The sequence below is a fragment of the Melitaea cinxia genome, chromosome 15, assembly GCF_905220565.1.
Source record: "Melitaea cinxia chromosome 15, ilMelCinx1.1, whole genome shotgun sequence".
NCBI lineage: Eukaryota > Metazoa > Arthropoda > Insecta > Lepidoptera > Nymphalidae > Melitaea > Melitaea cinxia.
Window position 1 is genome coordinate 7,875,629 of NC_059408.1, and position 14,273 is coordinate 7,889,901.

At 31.3% G+C, this 14,273-nt stretch overlaps 1 protein-coding gene across 1 annotated transcript; it reads left to right on the forward strand.

Moving 5' to 3' along the window:
- The first annotated feature begins 7,952 nt into the window (after window positions 1-7,952).
- On the forward strand, window positions 7,953-12,454 carry LOC123660517 (hexamerin-like). The gene is given in 6 exon segments (XM_045595578.1): window positions 7,953-8,049; window positions 8,552-8,685; window positions 8,978-9,763; window positions 9,846-9,982; window positions 10,952-11,772; window positions 11,821-12,454. Coding segments are annotated over 6 exon segments (2,550 nt in total). The 3' UTR covers window positions 12,396-12,454.
- Window positions 12,455-14,273: the final 1,819 nt, after the last annotated feature.

Consider the following 14,273-nt stretch of genomic DNA (forward strand, 5'->3'; position numbering starts at 1 on the left):
TAAAATTATTTTTTACCATCTTAGTTTATTTTTCTATTTTCGTTTTGTATTGTTTTTTTTTTGTCGGTTACAAAAAAAACAACAGCGAATAGCCTATGTCCCTCTTTTTAACCGACTTCCAAAAAATGAGCAGGTTCTCAATTCGACTGTATTTTTTTTCTGTATGTTACTTACTTCAGAACTTTTGACTGTGTGGACCGATTTCGACAATTTTTTTTAATCGAAAGTTGGTGTGTGTCATTTAGTCCCATTTAAATGTATTTGAGATCTAACAACTACTTTTCGAGTTATATCTAATAATGCGTTTTTACTTGACTATTTTTTGGTCAACCTACGTTGTATTACTTTTCGATATAATTGAAGTAGTTTTTTTTTTTCGTTTGCGAGCAAATACAATTATTTATAAAACTTACGAGCATATTAATTTTATGAAGTCAATTGTTTACTTACTATATTTCACTTTATCGACGTTTTTAGGGCCAAGTAAAATAGTATTAGACCTTTATGCAGAAGTACATTTCCAGAGTAGCTCGTCTATTTAAACAAAGTTAAAATTAATTGGAATTGGCTAGAATTTTTTTTCACGTGGAACGTGATCTTTTACTCCTACAGAACCCCTATATGAAGGACTCGAACTAATATTATATTGTTATAACTTTTATTAGCTGCGTATTGATGGTCATCAAACTTTTCTTCCAAAACAAATCAAATAAAGGTAGCGAAGACATATATTTAGTAAGTATCTCGATATTGCTGTAATATTTTTATGTGGTTTTGAATTTCGATGCATCAAATCATAAGGTACACTATCTGTACTTATTGCACACACTGTGAATAAAACATGTCTCTTCTCGATACATTAATCATGCACAAACAGTAGGTTATCTATATACCAATAATTACTACTACTATTATGTTATGGTATTATGAACCCCAAATCCGAAATTTTTTAGAATATATAAGTGGGTAATGTTTTTAAAAGTTTAATTTGTATTATTCAAATAGCTGATCTTAATACAGTGAAAAATGTACAAATGTTATGTACAAAGAGGCGAAAAACCTGAATATTTTTTTAGGGACCCTAAGACTTTTTAGTCAGTTGTTTTTACAACTGATTTATTTTAGCATAAATAACTAATTTAATATAATTCGAGATATATATACCAGAGAATACTGCTCTTCGTTGATACCACTGTTGAATTAGTCTTTATAATTATCTCATCACAAGGGTAAAAATCTTGAGGGAAAAAGATATATGATGGTCGGATGTGAAAACATACAGACAGATGGATATTTTTATTTACTTTGAAATTGGTCTCAAAAAGGCAGCAGCAGCATATTAAAAACAACTAAACGTATTTTTTTACGATTTTGCATTTTTTTAAATAATAAAATCAAAATCAAAATCAAAAACAGCTTTATTCAAAGAGGCCCCAAGACCACTTTCGAATCGTCATTTTACAAATTAAAACTTTAAAAATAAATTATTATTTTTGTAAAAGTTAAGCACCGATTCGGAATGTAGATTCTGCAGAGAAGAATCGGCAAGAAACTCCGCAGGACAGTTACTCTTTTGAAAAATAATATATAAACTGTGTTTTAGTACAAAATTATTAACATGTTACATAAAATACAGCGTCAAATATGAGTTCACGCCATTTTAAGCGCGAACTTGTTGAAGCCTATGTCCAGCAGTGCACTGCGATAGGCTGAAGTGATGATGATGTTGTGATCTTGTGAGTAATGCTAAAACAAATGTGAAAAAAATTATAAGAACAATTGATTTGGTCTTGGTTGCATTCATAAAGACGACATTTTTATAACTTTTATTCCTTAACTATTCCTATGTAAAAACATCGGTTGGTTAAAATTTAAACATTATTTTAATACAGAAAAAAAAATTAATACTCTTACATACTTTTACGTAAAGAGATAAACTTAATCATAAGGTCATGACTCGTGAACGATAATAAATAATTACGACTTCGGTGACTTAATAATATATCATTATTTTTAGTAAAAATACAAATACCGTTTAAAATAAAATAGGTAAATAATTGAGTGAACAAAATAAATATATTTGAATTGAAAATTGCTAAAACTACAAACAAAAAGTTATTACCAGAAATCGCTATCTTTACTAATAGCTCATAATTAATTAATTATGTAGGAACTCTTTGGAAGACAGTAGGGAAAATTTACCTTTGTATATCATACGATATAATAATAAAGCAGTATTAATAAATACATACTTATTACCTCAAGTATCATTGGTAACAATAAATAATGTCAATATCAACGTAATAGTAATAAAGACATATATTACTTTCTGTCAAGCAAAAGTTAGGTAAGATCACAAAGTTGGATATTTGTTACTGTTATTCATAAAAACTAGTGAAACGCATCAAGTAGACGTAATTTATATAAGCCGAGATTCAATTATATTATAATAAATTTATCATATTACCCTGTAAATTTCCATGAGACCTGAATTTTTCCGGACTAAACCACAAGGAATAGTTTTTTCATACGCCAAAAAGTAGTGAGCTACTTTCAATAATCTAACCCATTCAAAACAGGCAAAAACTTGATAGAATTTTAGATAAATAATTGTGTTTGCTGGCAAACGAAAAAAACCGACTTCACTTACATCGACAAGTAATACAACGTACGTAGACGAAAAAATAGTCAAGTAAATACGCATTATCAAAGATTACTCCAAAATTTGTTATCAGATCTCGATGAAATTTAAATGTGACCAAATGATAAACATCGACTATCGATTAAATTAAAAATCATCAAAATCGGTACACCCAGTATAAAGTTATGTCGATTTTCAAGGTTTTTCCTCTTTCCCTCGATTTCGCTGAGATCCCATCATCAGATCCTGGTGTCCTTATCATGGTAATACGACTGGGATATCTCCTTTCTAACAAAACATCGAAGTTATCCTCGAACATTTTTATGCCAAGACAAACCCAATAAGGGTTTAATGGCATTGTTACTGCTAAAATAAAAATATGTATGTATATATAAATAAATAAATAAAATAAATAAATAAATAAATAAAACATACATAATATATATGTGTATATAGACGCTGCTGCCCGTCTTCGGCCTGTGTATTTCAAAGCCAGCAGTTGGATGGTTATCCCGCCACCGGTCGGCTTTTTAAGTTCCAAGGTGGTAGCGGAACTGTGTTATCCCTTAGTCGCCTCTTACGACACCCACGGGAAGAGAAGGGGTGGCTATATTCTTTAGTACCGTAGCCACACAGTACACTGTACCGTGTATATTTATATATATATATATATATATATATATATATATATACGGTCGAATTGAGTAACCTCCTCCTTTTTGAAGTCGGTTAAAAACATCTATGAAAACGAAAGAAATGTTATGTGTTATTAAAGTAAAACAAAATATTTGCGCTGATAACTTAATAATTTTTTCTGATAATTTCTAACCCATTACAAACCGCAAACTTTGCTTATATTTGCTAAAGTCATGACCTCTTATTAAATTAAACATAAAGTTTGTTTTTTTTTTTTTTTTTTTTTATTTACCTTTTATAATCTTATATAATAATATATTTCACATGTCAATAACAAATCTTTAGCTAACAACCCGACTTGAAAAAAGGTCAGGCTCAACCAGATAATGTATCTGGACCGGATCTGGATAGAATGAAGTATGCCAGATCCGGCAAGCTCTATCAGGACCAGGTCTGGTCCAGACAAGGACAGCCTGATGTGAAATATAATCAAGTATGGTAAGGCATACTGGATCAGGACCCGGTCCGGTCCAGATCAGGATAGCCTGATGTAAAATATAATCAAGTATGGTAAGGCATACTGGATCAGGACCCAGTCCGGTCCAGATCAGGATAGCCTGAAAGAAATTACGCGCACTGAGCCTGAATTATTACTATTAATGTTTTTAAGCGCACTTAGTATATATACAGTTATCAGGACAGTCTAGTAGGGAGTCCATTTCTACACAGTGGAGCAGTCATAAGTAATAGGAAATAGTTAATTAGTAGTTAATTTTTAGAAGTTAATAAATAAAATTTAATTAATAATAATGGGTGGGTGTCGTAAGAGGCGACTAAGGGATAACACTGTTCCGGCTACCACCTTGGAACTTAAAAAGCCGACCGGTGGCGGGATAACCATCCAACTGCTGGCTTTGAAATACACAGGCCGTAGACGGGCAGCAGCGTCTTCGGTGCGACAAAGCCAACCCTGCGGTCACCAACCCGCCTGTCCAGCGTGGTGACTATGGGCAAAACACATGAGTTCACGTTATTTTTGGCGTAAACTTGTGGAGGCCTATGTCAAGCAGTGGACTGTATAGGCTGTAATGATGAATTAATAATAATAATTAATTAATAACATAAAAATAATTAATATTTAAAGTAAAAAGATAAATAAATAATACATTGGAAAAAATGAACGGAAATAAATATCATAATAATTATGTTAAGTGACATTTATAATATCAATTCACTTTTTTTTTTGTTAAACAATTGTTTCAAGAATATACATTTGTGTTTTTTAAAAGGAACGGACCGAACCGGCTGATCAGGATGAGATGAGATTTCCTGATCTGGACCCAATCAGAAAATCTCATCTCATCCTGATCAGGTCTAGACCAATCATCTTTATCACACGTTACATGCCTTATCTATCCTGATCAGGCATGCCTGGTCCGGTCCTTCTAAGGAAGACGAAAAAATTTCTACTCGGGCGGTCCTTCTAAAGAAGACCAAAAAAATTTCTACTCGGGAAGCAGCTAGCTGTTGCTAGCTGGCAAGAGTATTTTCAAAAAGGTAAAGTGATGCTTCGCGCCTGAAAAATGTTTGTCGTTGCATCAAAGACAAGTTTTTTGACTAATCTTTGTTTGATCCAAAATGGTCGTGAGGATCTTGCTCTGTCAAGTATCAGCTGGATTCATTATGGAATTAATGCATGAGATGGATGAAATATTAACCGGGTAACAAGAAACGTGTGAATATGTTCCACATTTTTACGAAGGTCAGCTTACACTTTCTTTATTCAGAACAGATATCTATCCGTCGTTCTGACGGTAGTTTTTTGGAAGTGAAACTTATTTAGAATCGTTCTGATTTAAAACTCTTTGAAACGAAAATGCGTCACGATAAATAAACAAACACATAAATGAGGATTAATTCGACAAGAGAATGAAATAGAATATATTACATAGTATTTCATATTCTTTGTGAAAAACATATCTTGTAGGCTGCTTTTCAGAAAATGAAAAGCTACTTCTGACGTGTGTGAATAGCACAAATACACTTTTGTAGATTAGTAAAATAAATAAATTTAATCAATCCAAAGAGTAAATTTTTTATTCCTTGCATGTGATAATCCTGAGAGTTATGACTGTCAAGTGACAAAAAAAGTGTCAAGTGTCAAGTGAAAAAGTCCTTACGAAAATAAACGAAAAGATCCTTACTCATTACCTGACTAATTACAAAAATTCAAAAACTGAAATAAGTAATAAAATGGTAAAACTTTCGTTTCACTCCAAGATACCGTGGGTAAATTCGTCGAATCATAGCTGTTAGACTATAATAAGTCGAACTTAATTTACTGAAACAGATTTCGTATAAACAACTAACTTATTGTGAAATTTTCTTGAGTCAAGTGTAGATGATGAAGTTTCTCTTCTCTTCTCGTTATTTTAAATGAGAGAATAAAAAGTAAAAATCTAGATAGGATTACTATTTCAAAAATAGTACAAGCTTCAAGTATGTACTTCCATAGAAGGAAGAGCTATCCCTTATTCTATATTTCCATACTTGCTGCACACTAGTCAAGAATAGCAATAATAAAATTTAGGTCAGCGACACCCGAGGGGTTCTTGAAAAAGCTATCAGGATTTAAATCAATAAATTACCTTTGTCATTGAATCGTTTGACGAGTCTAGATTGGATGATGCCCTCGATTACATCGTAGGTAACACCTACTCGTGCTAAATTTAAAACTATCGTATAAATCGACACCAGCAACTTATACTAAGCTAACTCATAAAAGTGAACTTTTTCAGTAGAGGCTTATAAAAGGGAAAAATGTGCTACCTTTTATATTAATTAAGATACTTATTTGAAAATTTGTACCCTTAAAAGTTTATTACGCATAAAACACATTTTATGAAACTTGGCATTAAAAAATCAATTTTACCTAAAATTCAAGTAAGCGTAGTTGTCGAAATTACAAGCTCAATATTTCCATTTACGATTTTTTTAATAGGTTTGTAACAACAAATGTTTTGGTAAGCATGTTGTGACTATTTATTACGACGAAAAAAAAAACATGAAAAAAAAAACAAGAATTCGTCAAGCGTTACATCGTTTAATCTTTGGAGTTACTGTAACACACTACAATTATTTACAGCTTAAGAGAAAAGACCTAAAATAATATATAACCTAATGATAATAGTTTGAAATTTGTTTTTACAACTAGGTCGGCAAACAAGGCGCACTTGATGGTAAGCAATTACCATAGTTTATAGACGCCTGCAACGGCAGAAGCATTGCAAGGGCATTACCTACCCTATCCCCAATCTAAATCAGGATCTCTGGTCACCTTACCGACCACAGACTACTTGTAAGCAGTATTATTTCGACAGCATACCTATTGCTTTTATACAGTAAATGTCACATAAAAAGGGATTTTTCGAAATTTATTCCCTAATTGGAATAAAAAAAATTGTATGATTTTGTATGTTTATCTTATTCTTCTATAGTGTATGTATATATGCTTATGTGTATGTATGTGTATATATGCTTTTATGTATTTATAATTCTATTTATATTTATCTACTTTTGCACAATCCCGCACTTTGTTACTAATAAACTCCTTTTACCCGGGGTTGTCTGGAAGAGATTGCTTAAAGCAATAAGACCGCCTTTGCATGCTGCCTTTTGTTTAATTTTATTTCTGTACTGCTGTTTTTTTTTCCTTTTTTTACTGCGTAAAAGTGTTTGACTATATTTATGCAAGAAGTAATAAATAATATAAAATAAAGATTCTTCGAATACTCCTTCGTTTTGCAACAAAATACGTATTTAAGAATTTTCAAATTTTACCTTTTAAAGGGAAAAAGGCGGTTTTTTTAAAGTGAAAAAATAAACTGTTTGTTGTTGAAATTATTCAGAATGCACGTTCTTCAATATAAATAAAAATAAAAGACATTAAAATATATTAGTTGGATTTCAAGTTTTAGCGGAATTAAGACTAACTATAAAGACGCAAGTAAGGAAATCAACAATGTTTATATGTCTTTATTTTACTATGTATTAATATAATTAATGTAATAAATAAATAATGTCTGCCGCCCATGATCAATGAAGATTCCACTGGGATATTCAAATTTCCACTTAGACGAAGTTAAAGGAAACAGTCTATACATAGGATAAATTGCAACTGGCTGATGTATATATGTTAAGGGAAAAACGAATTATGAGATCAACAGGATCGGAAATAATTATTTTTAGAATTTTGTATGTACGTTTGTACCAATCTGCACAGTTAGGTAAATGGCAATGTTGTATCTTGATATACTCAAAAATAGAAATTATTTCTCTATAAACGCTGTAGTAAAATAAAAAAAATTAAATAAAAGTTTTAAATTATTGCACAATAATTAATTTATAAAAAATTAAAATTCATAATATGTAATATTGAAACATATAATCATTTTATTTCAATTAAATAAGATCCACATAATTTATTTATCTCAAAAGTCGAATAATGTAATAAAAATTAGGATTATTGACCGGATAAACTTTTGTCATTTCAATGTAATAGTTGTGTCCTACAAATAATTGGTACGTTCAACTACTTTATCAATATATAATTGAAACAATTAATCACAGTATATATGGAAATGAAATAATTTTATGTACTCAGTCCAAAAAGAAAATGAAGAAGTTAACACTATTACTGATTTCGGTTCTGTATTTACAGACTGAAGGATACGTTATACAAGTGCCTACGACTTCTGCGAGTGTAAAAACTGGTAAGTTTTATGGATATTTTTAGTTTAAAGTCGCGAATTACACATTAATTTACGAAATATAAATCAATGTTAATCTCGAGACTCTCTTTTAGGTAGAAAATTATCTTGGTATTAGTTTTAAGTTGATTTTAACATTCTATTTTAATAAAGATCTTATTAAATGATTAATTTAATAGATTTTTTTTTGTGTCAAAAAGCCTGCTTCGTGAAAATTCCAGGCTATAAAGATATACGGAAATAAAAGAAAAGTAGTTAACTTAAACGCGTATACAACCACCTGGGTTGTCTATTTCCAAATACTACTATTTAAAAAATTAAGGAAAATATAAGTAACGTTATACCTATAATGGATTTTTTAGGACGAAAAGATTAGAAAATAATTTTTGCAGCATTTGCTTTTCTTAGTAGTTGTAAGCACTCGATTTTTCTCACCATCATTTTCTTGTATTTTATATGGATATTGATATTAACTTGTTAACCTAACTTCATTAAATAATTACAGCTCCAGTAGGATGGGTCCACATACAAAAATTATTGCTTCCATTATTCGAAAATGTTTGTGAAGAAAGCACAGACCCTGTCGTGATAAGATTAAATGAAGAATTCAAATTAGATCCTTCGTACGGAACTTATTTGGTAAATATATAATGTAATATGTACAAAGCGGACACAAGCAACAGGCATTGAACTAAGCTACGTTTACTACACTTCTAATTATCAATAATCTGCAAAAAAAAAAACAGTATTATAGGAGGATTATTTTAGACAAGAAATATCTAGTTTAAAAGTGTTGCGTAAATAAAACATCTGATATACATTAAAAACCATATTTCACTTAGTGTCTCACGATTATATCTATCATGTATAACTTAATTTCATTATTCCCTTTACTGTACTGATGTTATTAATAATTTACTACTTCTTTTAGAAACCTGAAGTTATAAATAATTTACAAAATCTCAAAGCAAACAAAGGTTTGTTACCTAAAGGGGTAATATTTACTGAATATGATACAGATCATCTTAATGAACTTAAGATTGTTTATGAAGTACTATACTATGCTAAAGACTTCGATACGTTTTTGAAAGCTGCAAGCTGGGCTCGACAGAATGTCAACTGTGGATTATTCGTTGACGCGATATATCTAGCGATACTGAACAGACGAGACACTGATAGAGTTTTCATACCAGCGCCATACGAACTTTTACCTAACTATTTCATAAGAAAAGATTTTATCCTAAAAGCATCATCATTAATTAGAGGAGAAACTTTTACCCCATCCGATTACGTTCGCAACGAAGGTAATGCGTATGTACTGGATGTTAATTATACAGCTAGTTACGATGACGATGGTGACGACAAATTGGCTTATTTCCATGAAGATGTGGGCTTAAATTCTTATTATTATTTACACAAACTAACAAAGCTACCTTGGGTTACTGATTTTCGCAATTTACATAAAAATAATTATGGAGAATATATCTATTATTTAATCAAGAAGCTGATGGCTAGGTACAATTTGGAAAGAATATCAAATGGATTACCCGAATTAGAAATAATTGATTGGGATTATATAAATGATTTCTATTATGATCCCATGCTAATATATTCGAACGGCGAAAATTTTAGCCAAAGAAAGGGAAGCGATAGTAACGAAATTCTTACCATGATTAAGACCATTGAAAACAATCTTCCAGCGCTAGTTACTCATATGGTAAATATATTATTACTTTTAAATAATACGTTACGCGTTCCATTGCATCTGTAATTATTTATATAAGTACAAATATTTGCAGAGAGATGGGGGATATAATAAATCGGAGATCCTTAACCACTTAATGGAGGTACTTGTGACAGGTGAAAAAAGTTACGAAAATTTAGCTATCACATTTCTAACTGGCGATCAGGAGATTTCGAGGTAAAATTTTCCATAGTAAGATTTTAATACAAAATTTTAAAGTACGTTAATCATTTGTTTTAAACTACATAAAATACTAAAAACATAACGTAAAAATAACCTGACAACCGTTCTGATCTAGTATAAGTGAGTACTTAGATTGTTTGTAAAAGTGCAATTACTTAATTCCACTTGTACAAAAAAATGCTGTTAAGGCATTAAAGAATAAAGCCACCCCCTCTCTTCCCGTGGGTTTCGTAAGAGGCGACTAAGGGATAACACAGTTCCACTACCTTGGGACTTAAAAAAGCTGACCGATGGCGGAATAACCATCCAACTGCTGGCTTTGAAATACACAGGCCAAAGACGGGCAGCAGCGTCTTCGGTGCGACAAAGCCAGCCCTGCGGTCACCAACCCGCCTGCTCAGCGTGGTGATTATGGGCAAAACATATGAGTTCACGCCATTTTTGGCGTGAACTTCTGGAGGCCTGTGTCCAGCAGGGGAGTGTGGTAGGCTGAAATGATGTACAAAAAAAACCACCAGTGGTGTCTGTTCTTCTGGATCTCCCACCGTGTCTTGGAGGGCACGTTAAACAGTCGGTTCCAGTGCTATCATAGACATATGATAGCGATCACTACTCATAGTAGGGAATATATCCATCAACCTGCATTGAAGCAGCGTGGTGAATTAAACTCCGATCTTTCTCCTACATGAAGATAGAGGCAAATGACTAGCAGCAGGATGTTTCAAGTTGAATTAATCAATCAAAACAACATAACCGAAATATTATCTTTAAAATAAAAATATTTTGTAGATAAAAAGTATACGTTGACACCTTTTTCGCGTAAACATCCTGTGCGTGTATTTGCATTATTTTCATCACTATTATTATTTAATTTTAGTTATAGTATGATTTTTTTTTTAGTTATGTAAAAACAAAATGAAAGAAAACTTTAGAAAACACCTCATTAAACATGTTTATTAAGATATTAACATTTTTCAGTGTGCCTTCCGTATTAGAACACTACATGACGACTGCTAGAGAACCCATATTTTGGAAATTAAATAAAAAAATCGTTGATTTAGTTGATTCAGCCCTACAAGTGCTACCAAGTTACACTACAAATCAGCTTTATTTCCCTGGAGTTGAAGTACAAAATATAGAAGTCAAGAAAATAATGACAACATTTGACAATTTTGAATTTGATGTAACTAATGCTTTGAAAAGTGAAGGAGAAGAAACGAAATTTAAGGTCAAAATTAATCAACCTAGATTAAATCATAAACCTTTCAGTTTCAAAATATCCGTGCTATCTCAGGTAGCACAGAAATGTTTAGTAAAAATATTCATAGGTCCGAAAGTACTGCCTGGTGAGCTCGTTGAGAAAAAGAATATGTTTATGTTATTAGATTATTTCGAATACAACCTAAAGATAGGAAGTAATGTAATTACAAGAAATGCAAATGACATGAAACACATATCTGATGATTTCAATTCTCTTGAAACAATGCATAAAAAAGTATTAGATGCTGAATTCGGAGTTGATACATTAATTTTCAAATCCATATGGTCACAAATTGGATTTCCTTCCCGTTTAATCCTTCCAAAGGGTACTCCAGAAGGTTTACCTTTACATGCATTTGTATTTGTGGCTCCATACGTGAAAGCAACTGCCAGTGGTCCTAGAAACACTTGGGATCTAAATTTGGAAGCCACTTCATCACCTGGTTATCCTCTGGATTTAGGTATTGAAATTCAAACCTTATTTAATTTACCCAATTCTTTGGTTAAGGACTTTGTTATAACACATAAGATGGCAAGTGGTACAAATAAAGGAAGCAATTACAATTCCGGAAGTAACAATTTTGGAGGTTTTAATTCTGGTGGTTACGATTCTAGTTATAAAAGTAAAACATGGCAATCGAGCGATAGTGAATATGACAATCCGGGAAAACCATTAGCTTTGTCAGCACGTCCAGAATTCACAAGGAAAAATTTTGACTATAAATCAAAAAATAATCAGTATGGTAAAAAATTCGACTACTCTTCCAAAAAACATGTAAAAGATGAGGATATGACGACACGATATCTGGATACAAAGGATAATACGACAAATACTGAAAATGATAAAAAAGAACCTGATAATATGGAAATAATTAACAATATTTACATCAGTCCAGATTTCGAGCGCGAAAAATCTATCGAAAATAAAATGGATGAAGATAAGGTATATTATAAAATATCTCCAGATAATATTTATAATACTGATGTTGATTTTTTTTCAACGTCTGATCTAATAGACACCACAGTAGACAAAAATGGAAAAAAAGAAAATGTTGTGATAAAACCCCTTAGGTTACTGAAATCGCCACATAAAAGATTTTCAAATATGTTTAACATTGTATTTAAGCCCGTCAAACCTGCGGACGAAGAAATTTATGAATAGTAGTTTTATAATAAAAACATGTATTTGTTTTTTTAATAATAATAAATAAACTTAATTAATAAGTGACTTTTATTCGAAGCTTATTTTAATTTATAAATAAGTAGAAGTAAAAAAAAATATTTAGTGACTAACTTGTTAGTCATAGACCAGTCTGGACTATTGAAGCTAGTTGCCTGTTTAAAATTTCACAAGTACAAGTTTTTAGTAAAGTACATGTATAAACAATACATAACATCCGAATACGAATGATTTCTTGACATAATAGTGAATGAGTAGAGCGTCCGTGAATTTAAAGTTAGAATCTCTTTAAAATAGTACAGTATGAAATATTAATTTCAGCTATCAGGTATTAGAATTACATTATAAAATCAGTTGTGCGTATAAAAGAAAAAAAGAAAACATAGTTGAATAAGAGTTGTTTGAAATAACAAGATTATCAATGTGCTTGTAAAAGTTTCTGTTATTGAAAAGCGCAAGTACCTATGTAGAGCCCTTGATTTACAGACGACGTAAATCATCACGAGCGGTCACTCGTATCGGTGGCAGTCCACCCATACGAGCGACACCTCGATTTTTGAAAATACATGTAACAGAACTATTTCTAGTATTGGACGTCTACTAGTTAGACTAACTAGGCTGACAATGACATCGGCGATACAACAAATCTCATATACTCGTAAAATACTCATTTTCATATTATCTGGGACACAAAAGATATTACTGTTTTTCGATTTTCTATCATTATTTTTGGATCAGGTCCAAATATTTTACAACGACGTTACGCTTTCCCTATTTTCATCGCGGAAAATTTAAAAACCATCGGTCACATATGTGACAACGGCTAGAATACAAACAGATATATTTTACAGTTGATTACAAGGTTTCCTTAATGCGCGTGATGTATTTGCAATCCATATTAACATATTATCATCGTCACATGTCTATTTTAAATTTATTTATAAAATTTAGAAATTTTCCAAACATAACCAGAAAAACGTATAAAAGTGTGTTTAGAAATTCTATTACTTTTAAAGTTATTGAAGGTAAAAAAATGTTCAAAACTAATTAACTCTATATTTTTGTAGTTAGTCATGAAATATTTATTTTTGCTACTATTTTAAAATATGTAAGTAGTACATAATAACAAATTTTTACTTTTAATAAACTCACGAATTAAATAATGTCTATCTTTCATATATTTTATTTAAAAGAAAAAAATATGACAGCGCATAAAAATAGTAGTTCTTTAAAATATATGTATATGTTAAAAATATAGAAGTATGTTTGAATATTCACTTTTTTTTTTGCTAAACAATTTTTTTAAGAATATACATTCGTGTTTTTTAAAAGGACCGGACCGAACCGGCTGATCAGGATGAGATGAGATTTCCTGATCAGGTCCAGATCAGGAAATCTCATATCATCCTGATCAGGTCCAGACAAATCATCTGCGTTACATGCCTTATCTAGTCCTGATCAGGCATGCCTGGTCCGGTCCTTATAAGGAAGACAAAAAAATTCTACTCGGGATTACAGTGGTGATCTCAGTTTCTTCTTAGTACGATCTCGATTCGGTAAAATATTGTTAAACAATAAACAATATGTATAAAACAAGAATGTATTCATACTATACTATATAAAAGTCACGTTCTGATCAAATCACACTCCAGCAACGATGCATCTATTGTTTCTTGTTTACCGAATCGAAATCGGACTGACAACGAACTGAGATAAGCACTGTAATGTGGATCGGGTCTAAAGCTTCATGGCACATCAATTAAGAAATTATTAATGTCATAGAACACAAAGTCAGGTAGCTCTAAAAAAATTGTAACAATACTAACATATGTCTATTATTTTCGCCTTCTAAATTAAAAC